At 40.2% G+C, this 17,321-nt stretch overlaps 1 protein-coding gene across 1 annotated transcript in view; it reads right to left on the bottom strand.

Annotated features, from left to right (window-relative positions):
- The window catches only part of DNAH3 (dynein axonemal heavy chain 3), a 59,590-nt gene that overhangs the window by 16,067 nt on the left and 26,202 nt on the right, over positions 1 to 17,321 (bottom strand). The window contains exons 27-47 of the mRNA XM_068146809.1: positions 16,698 to 16,812; positions 16,054 to 16,252; positions 14,586 to 14,694; positions 14,212 to 14,325; positions 12,870 to 13,046; positions 12,077 to 12,168; positions 11,136 to 11,355; positions 10,081 to 10,215; positions 8,858 to 8,969; positions 8,083 to 8,324; positions 7,425 to 7,525; positions 7,242 to 7,347; positions 6,591 to 6,720; positions 5,863 to 6,099; positions 5,396 to 5,499; positions 4,113 to 4,407; positions 3,464 to 3,643; positions 2,655 to 2,778; positions 2,404 to 2,560; positions 1,321 to 1,464; positions 76 to 742 (exon numbers count right to left, since the gene is read on the bottom strand). Of these exons, the coding sequence (XP_068002910.1) occupies positions 76 to 742; positions 1,321 to 1,464; positions 2,404 to 2,560; positions 2,655 to 2,778; positions 3,464 to 3,643; positions 4,113 to 4,407; positions 5,396 to 5,499; positions 5,863 to 6,099; positions 6,591 to 6,720; positions 7,242 to 7,347; positions 7,425 to 7,525; positions 8,083 to 8,324; positions 8,858 to 8,969; positions 10,081 to 10,215; positions 11,136 to 11,355; positions 12,077 to 12,168; positions 12,870 to 13,046; positions 14,212 to 14,325; positions 14,586 to 14,694; positions 16,054 to 16,252; positions 16,698 to 16,812 (3,760 nt within the window). The remainder of the gene's footprint in view (positions 1 to 75; positions 743 to 1,320; positions 1,465 to 2,403; positions 2,561 to 2,654; positions 2,779 to 3,463; positions 3,644 to 4,112; positions 4,408 to 5,395; positions 5,500 to 5,862; positions 6,100 to 6,590; positions 6,721 to 7,241; positions 7,348 to 7,424; positions 7,526 to 8,082; positions 8,325 to 8,857; positions 8,970 to 10,080; positions 10,216 to 11,135; positions 11,356 to 12,076; positions 12,169 to 12,869; positions 13,047 to 14,211; positions 14,326 to 14,585; positions 14,695 to 16,053; positions 16,253 to 16,697; positions 16,813 to 17,321) is intronic.

The raw sequence follows: 17,321 nt of genomic DNA, 5'->3' as shown, positions 1-17,321 counted from the left end.
TGTATGCAGTTAGAGAGCAGAAGAAAATAAGCCTAAGGAAAAAACATTCTGAGAAACAACCCAGTGTATACAGACCTAGGACAATGTGCAAATTTTTCTTCACCCTTTCAATAAAGAAATTGTACATAGCAAGGGGAGTGGCTTCAATTCTCTTGTTCTCCATCCTTGCTGCACCTTGCATTTTCTCCACAATTTCAGCTTTCTCATCTGTTGCAAAGATATTGGGCACATCACCGGTGTTTAGAAGCATGTTGATATCTTCTACTAATGCTTCATCCTTTATTTGACTGTCACAAAACAAAAAGGCCACATTCTTGTTATCAGCACCCGCTTTCCGCATGACTCGTTTAACGTCATCTTTCCACTCATTGATTCCGTAGGACTTTGTCATTTCAATTTGAAAGAGGTCAAAGGAATTCATGAAGGTGGCCAGCTTGGTAGCACTTTGGCGACCGCTCCCACCAATCCCCACCAGCAACAAGTGTCCATTGTCCTGTTTCAACACCCTGCATATCCTTGAGATATGCTCAATAGCAAACTTGAACATCACTAAAGACATGGGTGCTTTGCTGGCGGTATTGTATTCCTCAAGGTAGTATTCCATCACAGCTGTTAGTTTCTGTAAGTCTGTGATTTCATCATACACTTTCACATTGCTGTCTGGATCCAAATAGTCTCCAAAGAACAGGCTGCGAATATTATCATCAGAGATTTCTCCAGTAGGGGAGAGATGACTCAGTACCTAAAGAAAAGACAAGAATCAACAGATGATTCAAACTATTAGAGAACTGTTTTCCTTACAGTCATCATCATTCTTATGTGCATAGTAACAATATTGTGGGAAGCAGTGTTTTCCAGCTATTTCAGTTACTACCTTAGTTTGGAAAATCACACAAAAAACACCTAACTGGGGGATATGCTGTAGGCTGGCATACCAGCTTCCACACAGGCATAGCTCACAGAGATTTTGCTGTCAAATAGAAGAAGAGTGCCCAAAATGCTACTAGGAAAAATACCCACTACTCCCATTGACTCATCCAAATATTAACTCCAGCAAAAGCCCAGATAAATACTGTGTAAGACATTTATCCCAGATAGTCCTCTGTACTAACACAGGATCCTTTTGAAGTTGGGAATCATTCGAACATGAAGCAATTTGGACTGACCACGAATATGCATAGTACCCCATCCTGAACAGAAGACCATCCACACTTCTTAAATGCATTGATCAAAATCATTCCAAATGTGCCCAGTGATAATTCAGTATTTCTGAAAATGCATTAGTCTCAGTCTTGGTTCCAGCACACTACCCAAAAATACCTTACTGAAGCTCTGCTTGAAGCTATTTGATGTTGTCTCTTCTACCATCTGGAAGAATGCCTTTCTGTCTTCCTCATCAACTAAGCGATCATAGAAAACTCGGTAAACCTCATGAATCCAAAGTCTGATCAGTTTATCTCCATCCTGAAAGTATAAGTAAAAGAAAACAGGTAAGTACAGCCCAGGTAGGTTTTTTGGGTTTTGGCTGGCTGGTTTTCAAAAAAAAAAGAAGAAGAAATGTCCATCTGGACCCTGCTGTATCTTGTACTAAACTCAGTGTGAATCTTTCATTTCCAAGCCATCCAGCACATGGCTCAGCATCTGCTAACTTAATTGGCTTCCTCACCTATTTACCATCTTGTCCTTCCTGCCAATACAAACTGGGACTCCTATGCCAAATCATTTTTCTCTGCTATATCAAATCTCTCCACATTTCCAACATAAAGAATAAACCTTTCAATGGTACAACTCATGGGCTCTAGCACAAGCTCAGCCCAATACTGTTGCTGGATAAGATTTCCGCTGACTAGCTTGTAGCTGCTTTGTTCTGTTTCTGCACCAAAACCATTCACCCAACAGAAATAAACCTTTTGACATTCTCTTAACATTTTACTGAAATGAATAAAAAAGTAGAAATACTAGAATAATACACATCTATCAGTATTCATTTGTAGCTTGTGACAACCGGCAAACTCAGGGCTAAATTACTCACTCTTGTTCAGTGATGAACCTGCCATTTGTGAAAGAGGGAGAGTGAGACTTTACCCATGTTTGTTTCTTTTGTATGTTTAGTTTGCAGGTTCAGAAGGAACTATCTGACTTGATATACAGGTCTTAAGAGATGGGCCTTGGACCTCTGAGCCCAACTGTAACAAGTAAAGAATAATGCCAAATGAGAGTTGTCTCTTTCAGAGACAGACAGGAAATATATTGCAAGGTATTCAAGGGACTATCCTGAATTTAAACCTAGTAAATCTATTGAAATCACAGCTCATGCATTTTGAGATGTTTACTCACTGATACTATAAAACTAATTTACTTTTGCCATTGCTCTTTCTTACAGCAACATCAACTACAACTTACTTGCAAATGAGTGTGTGGACAGAGCAGCACTCCTTTAATGACCCTGGAAAAATCCCGTAGATTGAAGACGTAGTGGGATTTTGTAGGAGTTGGGAGAAAATTAGCGACTGCCATCTTATAAATCACCATTGTGGCTTGGACCATCATCTTCCCCAGCCTTAAGAAGGAAAAGAGATAGAATTTTAACTTCTGCTGATAAACCACAGGAGAAAAGGCAACACAAAAGTGTTAGAGGGAAGATACCACATTACCTTAGAAACACAGCCTCAAAGCCTTGGCTGAAGTGCCAGTCAGCGATGGCAGTAAAAATCTTGCTTAGTACATCGTCATCGAAAGAATGCATAGACACAACATTCAAGTGCCGTGTGAAGCGCCCTGTAATACACACAAAAAGATGCAGAAGGATTTAGGGACGCCCAAACATTTTTCCACGTTTCAGCTAGCATATTCTAGGACTGACTGTCACTCAGCAGCACTGCTTGATTTTGTTTCTGGCAAATTTCCGCCCCAGCAGCAAGACAAAAGAAAAATAAACTGGGTTTTGCTTTATATCAGCATTTCACTTAGAGTAACTGGGTTTACTATGAGAAACATGAATCTCCATTACAAGACTATCAGAGAAACAGAACCTCCTTTCTGATGATACCACAGGAATCATGGACTTGCAGGCTACATGACTGTAAGTAAATGCAGGCAGCTGATCTTAGCAGCAGGAAATCCATTTTCAGAAGAGGACTCTCAGACATGGCAAGAAGATGTATTTCCTTTGTTTTCCAAAGAGTAGAAAATGGGAAAAGTGTCCAATTCTCTAATTTTAGAATTATTTTCATAATTCATAGTTCAATCAACATTTACAACATTGTTTGTAAAGCCAATTAAACTCTACTTGGAAAAGGCACAGATTGAACCTGGAGCATACAGACTTCTCTTTGGAATGACACAGCCAGTGAGTATACCTAGAGGGATACAGCCAATGTAGAATTTGTCATCACCAAAAATGAACCTGCCCCTTAACATCAGTCAGTTAGATAACCACTTGGCAAAGTCATACATTTCCTACCTGTAATATCATTCCTGCCTCCTCCAGGTGGACCCATTGCTGAAACAAGCAGCACATCCGTGATGCTAATCTTGGATGTATCTTTCGTGTCATACCAGTGACCATGATCAATCCATTGCCTGAGAAGCTCAATAGGTGGCTGGGCTCCATACACTTCCTTTGCAGGCATGTTTAGGTCATCTATGGAGAACATAGGCACCAAATAAAAAAACCTCTCATCATTTAGGAAGTACAGTTTTATTAGAATAAACCTTTATTAGAATAAACCAAACCAGGTTGGAAGGGACCTTCAAGATCATCATTTTCTTTCAAAGCTGAGAACTATAGAGGTAGAAAAAGATTGCTTCCCATGAAACTAACCAGAATCAAATGACACTAGACTTTGCAGACATACCTAGAAGTGATGGTTTAACTTGGTGTGGTTGCTAATGCTGTTTTTTGTGTCATGCTGCAACCCTATGACCTATTCAGTAAACTACCACAAAGAGCTAGAAGCCCTTCAGCAGAGGGCAGTGTTAACCCTTCCTTGGATGCCTGAAAAAAGCCCAAGAGCACTTAGGCAATCCAAAATTACTAGGTGCAGTAAGTAATTGCCTTGGCCCAAAGCCAGAATGAAGATAATATAAAACCCCCTGAAAAACAGTCTTACCCACAAACATTATAGCTTTTTTTCCCAAAGGAGGTCCAAATAATCCTTTTCTTCTCCTGTCTAGCTTGGACATAATAATGTCCTGGGTTTGATTAGCAGAAGTTCTTGCAGAGAAGTTGATCAGGCTGGGGATGTATTTCTGCTTTGGAAGCTGTAGCAGGAAAGTGTTTGTTATAGCTGTTTTTCCAGTGCCAGTGGGACCCACAAAAAGCAAAGGGACATTATGCTCCACATATGTTTGAAGAAAAAACATTTGTCTGGCAGTCTCCATCGTTGGAATGATCAGCTCAGATACCTGTTACACACAAAAACACAACAGCACATGAAACCAAACACCTACTATCTTCAGCAACACAAATATTTACAGGCACCTACAGGAAGCCTGGAGCAAATTTGCATTCTTAAAAAATTCATTTCTCTGAAACCTTTGGCTGTAACTAGGTCCTGGCAGACAGTATGGCTCCACTTGCTGTTCAGCATTTATACAGTAAATAGCACAATCAGTATTATCTATAATATGGTTCAGGGACACTATACAAAGCCCAGAAGAACTTCAGGGTTAAGGATAGCTTCATTCTGTTCCCCTGCTGTTCTATGGATAGGAACAGTGCCATGGATTTTTTTTATCTCTTCTGCTTATCATTAGCAGCTGTGCACTACACATCAAGAAAACATTTTGGACAGCAGAACAAAATGTAATCTACCTCTATCACATACTTAAATAGACTAGACAGTTGTAATTATAATGGAATGAAAAGCTGAACAAATATCATTTATCTTGCTATTTTATCTGCAGAATAGGTACTTCCTGTCGATCTCTGCAGTGCTTCCCTGCCATCAAAATGTGAGTGACTGTTTAGAAACTGAGGGGATTTGGGACTCTCAATACCGCTTTCCCTATCCTGAAGACGTAGTAAGCCTTTTCACTTGGTTTCTGTAGCTTGTACTATAACATCATGATATCAACCACAGAAAATGAAAATGAAGGAACAGAAATTTGGGCTTTGCCTTTTTCCTACTGTGACTTCCCCAACATTAGATGCTCTTACAAAGACAAAAGAAGAACAAAATATTTCAATCCAGCCAACCTCAGGGCTCCTTGTCACCTGCAGTGCTAAACTTCCAATGTTGATTATACTAGAATTAAGGCAAAGCATGAAAAGGAGCCTGCAGAGATTAATGAACAGGAGCAGATCAAACATTAAATAGTAGAATGAGAGCTAGCTAAGATAGTTGATTTACACAGTCAATTCTTTTCTAGAGTGAAAGAGATCAGTGTGAACCTTAGCCCCAGGAGAGAGAACTTGTTCTTCTTTTGTGATGTACTCCATCCACATGTTCCACTGCCCACCGCCATGCTTGTGAAAATAGAAGTCATAAACACTCCCTGTTAATTGAAAAACACAGCAAAGGAAAGACCACTGATTAAAGAATGAAAATAAACTTCAGTCATCTTAGTGTGAGATAATGAAGGCTTTCCAGTACATGACATTCCCTTCCCCCCCCACTGCCATTATCATCATTGAATTGTTTTAGGTCAGATTGAGCTACAACATTTGAGTGTAATATGAGGCATATGCTACTCCTGGTTAAAAGAGCAAGGAAAGAGCACCCACTGTGCAGCCCAAGGCCTGGCAGATGGTGGCTCTGCTGCAGACTTAGTATCCGCCAGGCACTCTATTCTCCCCTACAGTGCTGGGTTTTCTTGTTGCTTTATAGAAGGCCACCAAGTAGAGTCATGAAGAAGCACCTTTTTCTGGGAAGATGTGGCTTTTGCCAAGCTTCACACTTGTAGGACGTGGGTTTTCATCATTCATTCCTGTGAGCAAGTTGCGGTAAAACAAATCAAATTTCTTCCTGCTGTCTGCATCGATGATCCCACCGACTGTCCACACCAAAGCAAAAAGGAAAAGCCCCTGCAGCCACAAGGTGATTTGCTGACTAGTCATGCTTTCCTTCTCCTCTTCCCCAGATTGCTTTATTTCATCTAAAACACACATTTTGAATGACAGTTAAATGTCAGCAATAACCACAAACCCCAACTCAAAATACATTTGTGCAAGAGCCTTCTGAAACAAGCTGGGAGCTTTTTTTTTCAGCGGAACAAAACCAATCTGCAGAGCCAAGGTCTTGTCTGTGAAATATTGTTTACAAGTTAAAACAAATGAGAAGAAAGATATTTACAAAGGGTCCTAATTCTTTTCTTCAGGTGCTAGCAAACAGCAAGCAAATAAATGGCATACACTCACAAGGTTGCATTCAGCTTTGTAATGCCACCAGTGCCCAAATGCTCTGCATGCTAATCAAAGCACTGCTGTTAATGCTGGTCACTGAGAAAGGACTTCTGTCATGCAGTCTCAACAGTAAAGGAATTCCTTAGGTATTTCTCAGCATCTGAGAATGAGCATCTTGTTATGGGACACAGCAGGGGAAAAAAAGAAATATTGAAGTAGGAATAACAAGGCTTAAGGCACTTACCAAGCAGGCAAGTAAAGAGTTTCATCAAGCTATAACTCAGATGAATAGAGGATGTTTGTACAACAGCTTTGCAATGAAGGTGAATAAACTCTAAACAGGGCTGGACAAGCCACATAAACATGTCATTGACCTGCCAGGAGAAAAGGAAGTGGCTTTAAACAATACAGGAGTTGCCATACTTCCCATTGCCCCTGAATTCTCTCAGTAAAACACAAGGCATCAGAAGTTCCCCAGGTCAGCAAAGGGAAGGTCAGGAATAGGCCTGTGTGGGGCAGTACTTAAGTGATCACAAAAATCACACCATCATTACCTGATAGTGAACACAAGTTACTTCTGCCACAGAGCATTTCTCAAGCTGAACTCTAGAGGTCTTACACAGAGGGATGGGTTTCAAAACTTTTGGACTTTTCCTCTATTTCCAAGATTCCATTGCTAATTTTCATGGCATGTCCATGCACTTGCAGCAACATTTGATACTCATCACTATGGACTAATTTACAACATCCTGTAGGAAACCTAGGACACTCTTAATCATGAAAGTACTTCAAGAAGTTTGTTTCTGCAGGCCTGCCTTCAAATGGGAAAGCTGTGAACATCACCTTAAAAGTTAATCATCTAAATTAGACTTAAGTAAAACATGAAGTCTCGCACCAGCTGTCGGTGTTCTTCCTGCAGGTTTGAAGGCAGTGTATTCATGTAGGAATCCTTCAGTGGCTTCCAGCCTAACTCTTGCGGGTCCATATAGATCATACCACACCTGGGAAGAACAAATAGCTATGGTACAGGAATAGATGAGCAAGGTGGATCAGTTAAGTTTCAATGCTTTCACATTACCTGCTGACAGTTGCTGGAGATGCCTCCTCTAAGTCCGCTGGCTCAAAGATTAAACTCATTTTTGAATTCATCTGAATTATTTCACCACTCATTAAGCACAGCTAGAAGAAAAGCACCATATAAACATGATCTAGTGCTGATCTAGTCAAAGCAATGTCTCCCATAAAATCACTGAATATTCTGCTTTGTGTCACTCCTCATTCACTCATTTGTGTTCTCATAACACATCTTTTCTGACCCTGTCTTAACTTCTCCATGTGTTACTAAAGGCCTGCAGAGACACCAGGAACAATGGTCTATCTTTAAATAACTCTGCAAGGAAAAGCAGCTCTGACCTGCAGGGTTTTTTAGTTAATGCATTCACTAAATAACTTCAACTAGTTCAGTTTTCAGTTACAGAACTGGGCTTGTGTATTTCAGTCTCCTAGAAGTGTCAATATAAAAACCTCAGTGAGAAACCTTATTTCAGTGAAGTAGGAGCAAGACAAGGCTCCTAGTGAGAAGTAATAGCTTAATGTCCTCTGTTAAAGCAATGCATATAACTGGGGGGAAAGAAATGCTTTTAAGCATATGAGCTTTTCCTGAGTCTCAGCATAGTAACAATATTGTTACTATTAAAACAATATACATTCAAGGTCACTTGCAAAAATCAGGCTACCTTTTTGTTATCATCCAGCACAGTGTTCATGTTCTCTATCCAAACTGCATCCACTGGGCCATCAAAAATAATCCACTTCCGATCATCTGTGGTAGAAGATGCTTGCTCTCTGAAGATGTTTGCAAGAACTCCATCTGCCCACTCATGGCTCACAGGATCAAAACTGCCATACAACTGTCCCATGGTAATTGCTTTGGGATTAATAACTTTGTATTCCACGGCAAATTCATCTGTGGATTTTGCTGCATAAAAAGATAAATAAATGAACTTGAGAATCCCATAGGTTAGTTAGATCCGGCGACTTACGCACAGAACAATATCCCTGAGGATCCTACTTTTGCTGCCCAAGGAAAAACCTCCAGATGTTTGGTAGCTGGGTAGCAGTAAATAAGAACTTCCATTACTTGTGCAAAAGCACAAAGTCCTATTTGCAAAAATCACACAGGAAAAAAAAAACAAAAGCAGAGTAGAATAGGTTTTATTTGTTCATGGGAGCTAGTTTTTGCAAGAGCATTATGCACAAGTACAATGCTTAAGAGCATTCATCAAAGCACAAAAACATTGGTATGTTTTACTACTGCAGTACAATAGGACAAAATACTTCTAGATAAATATATCAGACAAAAAAAAGAGGTCATTAATAGAAACCTTTCAGTGAAAAAACAAAACAGAATATAGCACATTTAACAACCTGGACATATCTCTGCAAAGATCAAAAACATCAATCTTGGAATTAACTTCATTTCATGAAGAGTCCGTGGCTGAACAAGGTTACCTGCACACAAATCACTGAGGGCTCCAGCTAGCACTTTGTAGGCGCAGGTCTTGCCACCCAAAGGATCTCCAACAATCATGAAACCGTGGCGCACCAGCATCATCTCATATATCTGTATTGGTGACAAGAGACTGACTCTTTAACACAGCACAAAAGCAAACATTGCATGTATGAAAATAGAGCTCTCTCCTGCACTCTGGTCCTGCAACAGGACAAAATATCAGCTAAATATCTACACTCTGTTAAGGCTGGTTGAAGAGTTAACCCAAAACAGAAGGCAGTCATATCATTAAGGCAGTTCTCACTGATAAAATTTAAGAAGTCACTGCCCTTGGACATCCTCCCATTCTCCTTGCTAAATGTCACGACATGTACATCACTGTACATAATAAAAGTGCATTAACCAGGCACTGCAGATCACAGCCTAGAGTAAAGCCTAAACTGAAACAAATGGTTTCCAGTGAAGCTAACCCAAAGGGATTGAAACCCCATTTCTGAGGATCTGCCATATGACTGCTCACATGAGCTGAGTTTGAACTGCAAGGATGGTAACTTCCTCGGTCATGCCACAAGGCTGGTATTTTCCAGTCTGTCTTAAATCCCTAACCAGTTAATACTACTTCCATTTCAATGACAGACAAAGCAGCACAAGCCCAGTCTGAACATTAGCCATAAGGTCTGAACGGCCATTGGAGGTGTCCCTCATGATCCTGCCCCAGGCCACACGTTTTTGTCTTTGCCATTACACTGTCACTAGGCCACATTACTCACAAGAAAAAAGAAGTTAGTCATTCTTTAAAAGGTCACTAATACTAGTAAATGGGGGACAAGGAGAACACAGAGCTGGAGCTGAAGTATAAGCAAGGGTGAGAAGTGTCTCAAGAAGACTGAAAGCAGAATTGAGAACAGAGCCTCACTCCCAGTCCAGAGTTCTCTTCACCAGGCTACGCTGCCTCAGCTAGTAAGAGATTTGGGTTAATTTCCTATCCTGAGCTATGAGACTTAAGATGTGGCTGCATGCATCAACTCCTTCACAGGCTGGCTAAATTGAAACAAAAAAAACCCAACATCATGAGCATGATTTTCACTCAGTAAAAACCATGCTCTTTGTAATATTCTATTAATAGAAACTCTCAGTTATTCATTCATGACACAGACAGTGAATGAGGAATGTTTCTGCTCTTATGCTTTTCTTCTCCAAAAGTAAATATGGAAACCCAAACCTGAATAATCTTCCCAATGAACCATGGAACTGGTTGAAGATTCATTTTTTTGATATTTTCATTTAGTGCCTGGACAAATAGGCCATAGTCAGGTGTAGGAAGAACCACTCCAGGAAAAAGGTCAGATATGATGCCCTGTTAAGGGAAAGACAGAATAGAACACAGATTACAAACAAGGAAAATTCTCCAAGGATAAAAATCTCCAAGTAAAGCTGAATGTCTTCAGCTGGACAAAGCTAACTTACAGGCAAACTGTAGCCATGAAACTATGAGACAGAAATGAGTGTCTGTACTTGTCAATACACACACTGATACTGTAAAAGGAAGCTTAAACTTCTGCAAGTTTGCCCCAAAAGCTATTACAGGAAAGGATGTGAAAGTAGTTGAAAGAATTTCAGTGATTAAATAGAAGAGTATCTGAAATTTCAGAGACATGATCCTGTGTGCACTTGTGCCCTAGCTTTTAGGTCTTTAATGTCAATTGCTCTGTAGCTTAACACAGCCTTGTTTTCTATTGAAGCAGCATGCAAACAGACACTTCCAGCATTGTCATTTGGACTTCACATTTCTAATCAGCCACAATTTAGTTGTCCACATCTCTTCTGCAGCACAAAGCCAGAATACAAAATTCAAATAATGGTTTCCATGAAGGAAACTGCACAAGGTGACTTGTAGCAAAATATATAAACATCAGGAGGAACTTTTTTATACTGAGGGTGGGAGAGCACTGGAACAGGCTGCCTGACTCCTTCTTGAGAGTCATTCAAAATCCACCTGGACACCACCTTGTGCAAGCTGCTCAAGGGTAACCTGCTCTGGCAGGAGGGTTAGACTAGGTGATCTCCAGAGCTCCAGAGGTCCCTTCCAACCCCTATCACTCCATACTTATGATCTTATAAAAGTTTGACAGAACCAATCCAGATCAATGTACTGAAATAACTCCACACTAATATGGCAGCAACTAGATCAAACTGTTCTAAATTAAGATCGCGACCCCTTTCCGTAGGTTCTTATAACTTCATCAGCACAAAACTTACACCAACCTGAGAGCTCACCTGAAACAATGGCACATCCTGTGCCAAGAATTTGGCCAAGTTAATATCCAGCAGAGCCCGAAGTAACAATACACTCTCATTTTCCGTTGGGTACTTCAGTTTTAAGTTCCCTGCTGCTGTCAGGACAGATTTAACAGCGCGCATTCCATAATCATAGTGATGCTGGGATGACAGCTGCTCAGAGCACAAACGGTAAGTGGCAACGATTTTCTGGGCAAGACTGTGGATGTCAAAATATCACATGTGGAATGAAAATCTCTCACCATAAAAGGAAAATAATTTTAAGTACCTACATATAGAAAGTAACTGCAGTGATTATCAAGATACCAGCTGCTAAGATTGCTGTCTACAGCTACCTGAAGGGAGGTTGTAGCCAGGAGGGGGTTGGTCTCTTCTCCCAGGAAACCGGCACCAGAAGAAGACACAGTCTCAAACTGCACCAGGGGAAGTTTAGGCTCGAGGTGAGGAGAAAGTTCTTCACAGAGAGAGTTGTTAGCCATTGGAATGTGCTGCCCAGGGAGGTGGTGGAGTCACCATCCCTGGAGGTGTTCAAGATGGGACTGGATGTGGCACTTGGTGCCATGGTTTAGTAGTCATGAGGTCTTGGGTGACAGGTTGGACTTGATGATCTTTGAGGTCTTTTCCAACCTTATTGATTCTATGATTCTATGGCCCCAAACATCTAAGAAGCAGAACTGTTGATTATGCTGTGCCATTTTGAAATCCTGTTTTACAAACATTTTCCAAATGATCCTGTGTAGAGGTCTGCCGACATGAGGTGGTAAATGAGAATTGAGGATAAAGCAGAAGATTTAAAAGTACTTTCTGGACAAACAGAACAGGAACAGCCTCCAGAATTGCATATCTCAAAGGCACATATATGACTTACAGAAGAATGAGGCCTATCAGACTCAACTGAGGGAAAATTCAGCACGGCTTACCTCCGAGAGTCCAAAAATCCCATTGAATAAAGTGAAATCTCTCCAATCAAAGCATAATCTGGAACCATCATGGCAACTGTTCGGAACAGTGCCTGTAAGAAAAAAGTAAGGTGCAAGCTTAGACTATGGAATATGGTAATAATTTGCACTTGCTTTACAAGAATACCAACTCCCCATAAATTCATGGACTTCTATATTCTCTATTCTATTCTCATGACTTGAGGAATCACTTTCATTCCATGAGATTACATTAGGATTGTTACTGGAACTGAGTGAGATCTTATCAAAAGGTTCAATAGGTCTGTGCTAAGCACAACACTTTACAGACAGTCACAATACTAAAGAACTATTAATAAAGGAAAAAGGAGCTGTTGTTCATCTCACTTTCATGACAGCCAAAGTAGCACATACTCCCATTAATATCTTGTAAAAGACTGTCCAAAAAATTGTGGCAAAGGTATGAAAACAATTAGGACCATATCAGTCTCTCTGCAGTCCTTCAGCAACTTGCAAAACTATAATAAACTGGGATTTGGATTGACAACTCACTGCAAAACAGGTTATTTTCCACTTAAAAGATAGCACAGTTAAAGCTGCAACCTGGGATCAGTATGGTTAGTTTGAGACCCTTCCGTGGATTTTGTACAATCTCAAACTTGCTTGGCAAAAAGCACAACAGAATGCACTTGAGTGGCCTGAGGTGTACTATTTGATTGCTGCCTTCCTTATTAGATTAGCCCAGAAGTTGTAAATCTTTTATAATTTCTACAAGAAATCAGGATTCCAGATTTACCTTCAGATTATCAGGCAGCTCAGCCCGTCCAGCATACCCAGGATTCATTGTGATAAACACAGCACAGGTAGGATTAAGAGAGATCTCTGTCCCTTCAAAGATGAATGTTTTGAGTTTATTCATAACAGCTTGCTGTATGCTAAGTATTTGTTGGGCAACCACAGATAACACTTCAACCTAATACAGACAGACGAAAGTGGAAAACATGAGACACTTGTAGACAATATAAACTGGGGGGGGTCATATTTTTTTAATGGCTATATTTTCATTCCTCCAGGTGAAAAAAAATCACCCTGTGCCAGATAACTGAGCCTGAATATTAGCTCTGCATTGAAGCAATCCTCTAGAAGTTGGTGCCACCATTCCTACATACCAAACAGAGGCTTCTAAAAGCCTCCACTGGGGGCTGAATGCAGACACTGCCTAAACGTAGACATGAAAGTGAAGTGGACAGGAACTCCCTCTGGAGGCCTCCAAAAGCACTTTCCTTTCACCTCAGACAACAAAAACAATTTAGGCTCTTCAAAAAGAATGATTTGGTCAGTGCCACAAACTGAGGGTAAATGTATAAAGAATGAGTAAGGCAGGGTAGCATCAATCCTAAGTGCTTTAGAGCACCAAGGTAATGGAATACTGGAAAATTAGAATGCTAACACTCAAATTCATTCAAAAATAAGTTAGAGCAGACAAAAGGAGAAATTAAGGTACTAAGAATACTAAACCATACAAAATAGAACTTCATGGAATTTCTACATTTAGTATTATTTACACACATCTAACTGCATCAAAATAAAATATAACTTATTCAAGGTCATCAGGGCAAAACCAAACCAAACTAAACCAAAATATAACACCCAAAGAACCAAAAACCAGAGAAAAACCAATGAGGGAATTTGATGTGTCTGGTTACACAGCTAGTTAACCAGGTCACTCAGTTAGTGACAATTACCTAGTCACCACAGCAACCCCTCCACTGGGATTTGTCTGTCCTGTGTTGGGCACAGATAAATGCAGCCCCACAGCTGAAGCTTGATTTCTCAAGAAGAGGGCAGTTCTTTCTCAACAAATGAGTGTCACATAGAAGAGAGGAAATTGCACAGGAAATTTTTTTTTTCCAGCTGAAATAAAGCAGGTCACAAGACTTCTGCAACACAGTGCAGGTAGGCAGGTGCTCCTACAGCAGGCAGCTGAGTACCCATTTGTGTCAGCAGTTATTGAAACAAAGAAGTGATACCATAAGTAAAAGTAGAAAATTTGCAATAATGCTGGCATGTCTAAATGTAAAGCTTCTGTGTCTTGAATTAAAGCTTCACCATTTTATCTGTCTGAGTTAAAACATTACCTCAATTCTGTTGAACTCGTCAAAGCAAGCCCATGCACCAGATTGTGCCAGGCCCTTAAAGAACTTGCCCATTGCCTTGTAATCCAGACCATCGGAGCAATTAAAGACCACACACTACAACAAAAACACACAGAGAACACCTCTCAGTGTTAACACAAGGGCCACCATAAAATTCATACAATAGGAATTATTGCTAATTTTGGATTACACCACCAAGATGCCATACTGACACAGTTCTGAATGTGTGCTTACTAACTATTTCTATGAATAAAAAAGCAGCATGTCACAAGTACTTGCTTAAGAACAGCATTCCAGGAAATAGCTACATATCCAAACATAAACAACACAAAGGAGAAAAGGTTGCACTTTGGCACCTGCTTAGCCAGTGCTTTTGCTAGATCTTTGGTTGTTTCTGTTTTGCCAGTCCCAGCAGGTCCTTCTGGAGCACCACCAAGATTTAATTTCAAAGCACCCATTAATGTCCTACATAAACAAGAACACAAACATTAGAAACAGTAATCTTTAACAGCAGATTGCTTTTGAAGGGATGAATAAGTATTTTTCTATACAGTTTCCCCTAGGAACAATTTACTTGCTCCCTACTCACTTTACAGCTTGCCCTGAAATAACCAGCATTGTCTCATAACTGATTCCCAGTTGTGGAAGCCCACATTCACCCTCTTGGCCTACAAATGATGTCAAGGCTTTTTATTACATATACCCATCCTGTATATCTGCAATTACACAAGCAAATGCACAATGCCAAAAGCAAAAGAGCAGAGTTTGCAAGAAGATGCATTTTCATCAAGTGGCATTCCTCATGACAAAAACTTGAAGCTGGCTTTATGAATAAAGTCAATCTTTAGAAATGGGAGAAAGCATAAAGATTGTATCACAAACCTGGGAACCACATTGCTCTCTGAGTGATTTTCACACTGAAAATGAGATCCCTGTTAACAATGGAGTCATCTGATTGTTTTACAAGAGCCTCACTCAAAGGTTTTGCCCCCAAATGCAGATATGGTGAACAGTCTGCTTGCACATTGCTTGCACTGAAACTACATCTGGAGTGGACTACATAGTCTTAGCTTAGACTGAGCTAATCCTAATGACAACTGCCCCAGTTTACAGCTAATACAGCAGCTATGTGGCTCTTTCAACACCACTGTGAATGCCAAAAGTTTCAGTCTTTGCCAACTCAGGCACTAACACAGACTCTACTATAAGTCCCTTCTACAAGACGGTGAGTTCACAGCTCAGTGCTGAAGTAAAAGATTTACATATGTACCACATATCTGCCTAGAGATACTACAAAAGAAAGATTTTCAAACCTTAGATTTAAAATTACATGCTGAGATGATCTGTGTCTCCAGGGCTTTCCAGAAGTGAAATATCAAATGCCCTTCAGCACTTTAGGGGACGAAGTGCTGAACTTCTTGCAAGCAAGTGGTGGAACAGGAAGCTATCTGCATTCAAGTATTGGTTAAAGCCTCTGTAATTACCTATTTTTTTTTTACAGGCAGGCAAGAGGTCCCTGTATGTCTCATTTCAAACAAATCAATTGCTATTGTAGAGTTCTTTACAGTTCAAGTACCATGAACTGCCAGCTCTTCCAGAAGCATTCTTGGATGCAACAGAGACCGTTACTCTGCTGGTGTAGAAACCTGAATATCGCAAATATTTTATCATATTTGGGCAAAGAGGATACATAAAAATTGCCTCCAAAATCTGCAGGAAAATCTTTGCTGCTGAGGTTCTGGCTACTACTAGCTATAAAAAGTGAAAGTACATAGAGAGCAATCCAAGAAATGAACACATAATTCATAGACAACATGGCTTTACCTATAGCATCGATCTGTTAGTGGGGTTATAACCAGACGTAGAGAATTGCCCAGATATTCATAACCATATCTGGCTTCTGTTGTAATCATTCTCACGATTACATCCTTCTCCTCCCAGTAGTATCTCAGCTGAGAAATCCACTGGAAGTCATTCAGATCTGTGATCTTGTCTTCAACCAATTTTGCAACCACATCACGAGCTGCAGAGTGAGTGACAGATTATTTGAAAAATCAAAACACTTCTGCTATGTGAGTTTGCTTCAGACACAAATAAACTAGCATTTACTTACAACTAACACACTTGTAGCTAACATTTACTGATGCACAAACATTTACTTAGAACTATGGAAAAGTAAATCAACAGCTAGAGCAGTAGGCTGGCTTTCACATTAGAAATGAACCTGCATCTGTTTTGCAAAGGAATCAGCTTAATTTGATCTGGATCCCATTGGCTCTTCTATGTAGATGGGAGATAGTTGTGCAGGGCCTAGCAATCTCCATTTCCCAAAGAGGCTGTGCAAGAATTCTGTAAAGGTTGTTTTAAGTTAGAATAGCATTTTAGCTGCCTCTTCCAGATAGTTCCCCCAGCTAACAATAGCAGCACTGCCCCAGATGGACCAAGAGTACCAGCAACTGCACACTTACCATGCACATCAATGACAGTAAGAGCTCCAAGTGTCAGCCTGGCCCCACTGGACAGTTTGCCTCTCACTAACTCAACAATTTCCCCAATTTGAAGATTGCTCTTCTCCAGGAAATCCTATCACAGAAACAGAAAACAAGCACTAATATAATGCTGTAGCTACAAGTTCCTAGGCTCCCATGGGTGCAGTCACTAGAGACAGTCTTTCCAACAAAACATCATAATGGAAGTCTGGGCATTACACAAACATTTAAAATTCTCTTTCATATACTGGCATTTTATTTTACTATGAAGACTTCAAAAATCATTACAGCCTGAAAACAGTGTAAACAAAAGCCTTTTTTTTTTCTTCCTAATAGAAACTATTAAATCAGATGATAGGAGATGAGTAGATTCTCTCTGCTGGGTAAATTTGGATTAGATGTTGTGAGAATCTAATAAGTTTGTCTCTCTCTATGTGAGTCAACAAAGATAAAAGTGATAGCAGAGCCACTGCAAAGAAGGTGGAAAGAATCCTGTCCACCAATCCTGGATGCAAATCAGCTTGTGATTGCATCGTGATAACACGGGACTACAACAATGGACCCAAGGACCCAGCCATCACACCTTTAGGGCAAGATAATCAC

The sequence above is a fragment of the Melanerpes formicivorus genome, unplaced genomic scaffold, assembly GCF_026170545.1.
Source record: "Melanerpes formicivorus ecotype bairdi unplaced genomic scaffold, bMelFor1.0.p_v2 SCAF_14, whole genome shotgun sequence".
In the NCBI taxonomy this organism is placed as follows: Eukaryota; Metazoa; Chordata; class Aves; order Piciformes; family Picidae; genus Melanerpes; species Melanerpes formicivorus.
This window is presented reverse-complemented; position numbering and strand designations above follow the sequence as displayed.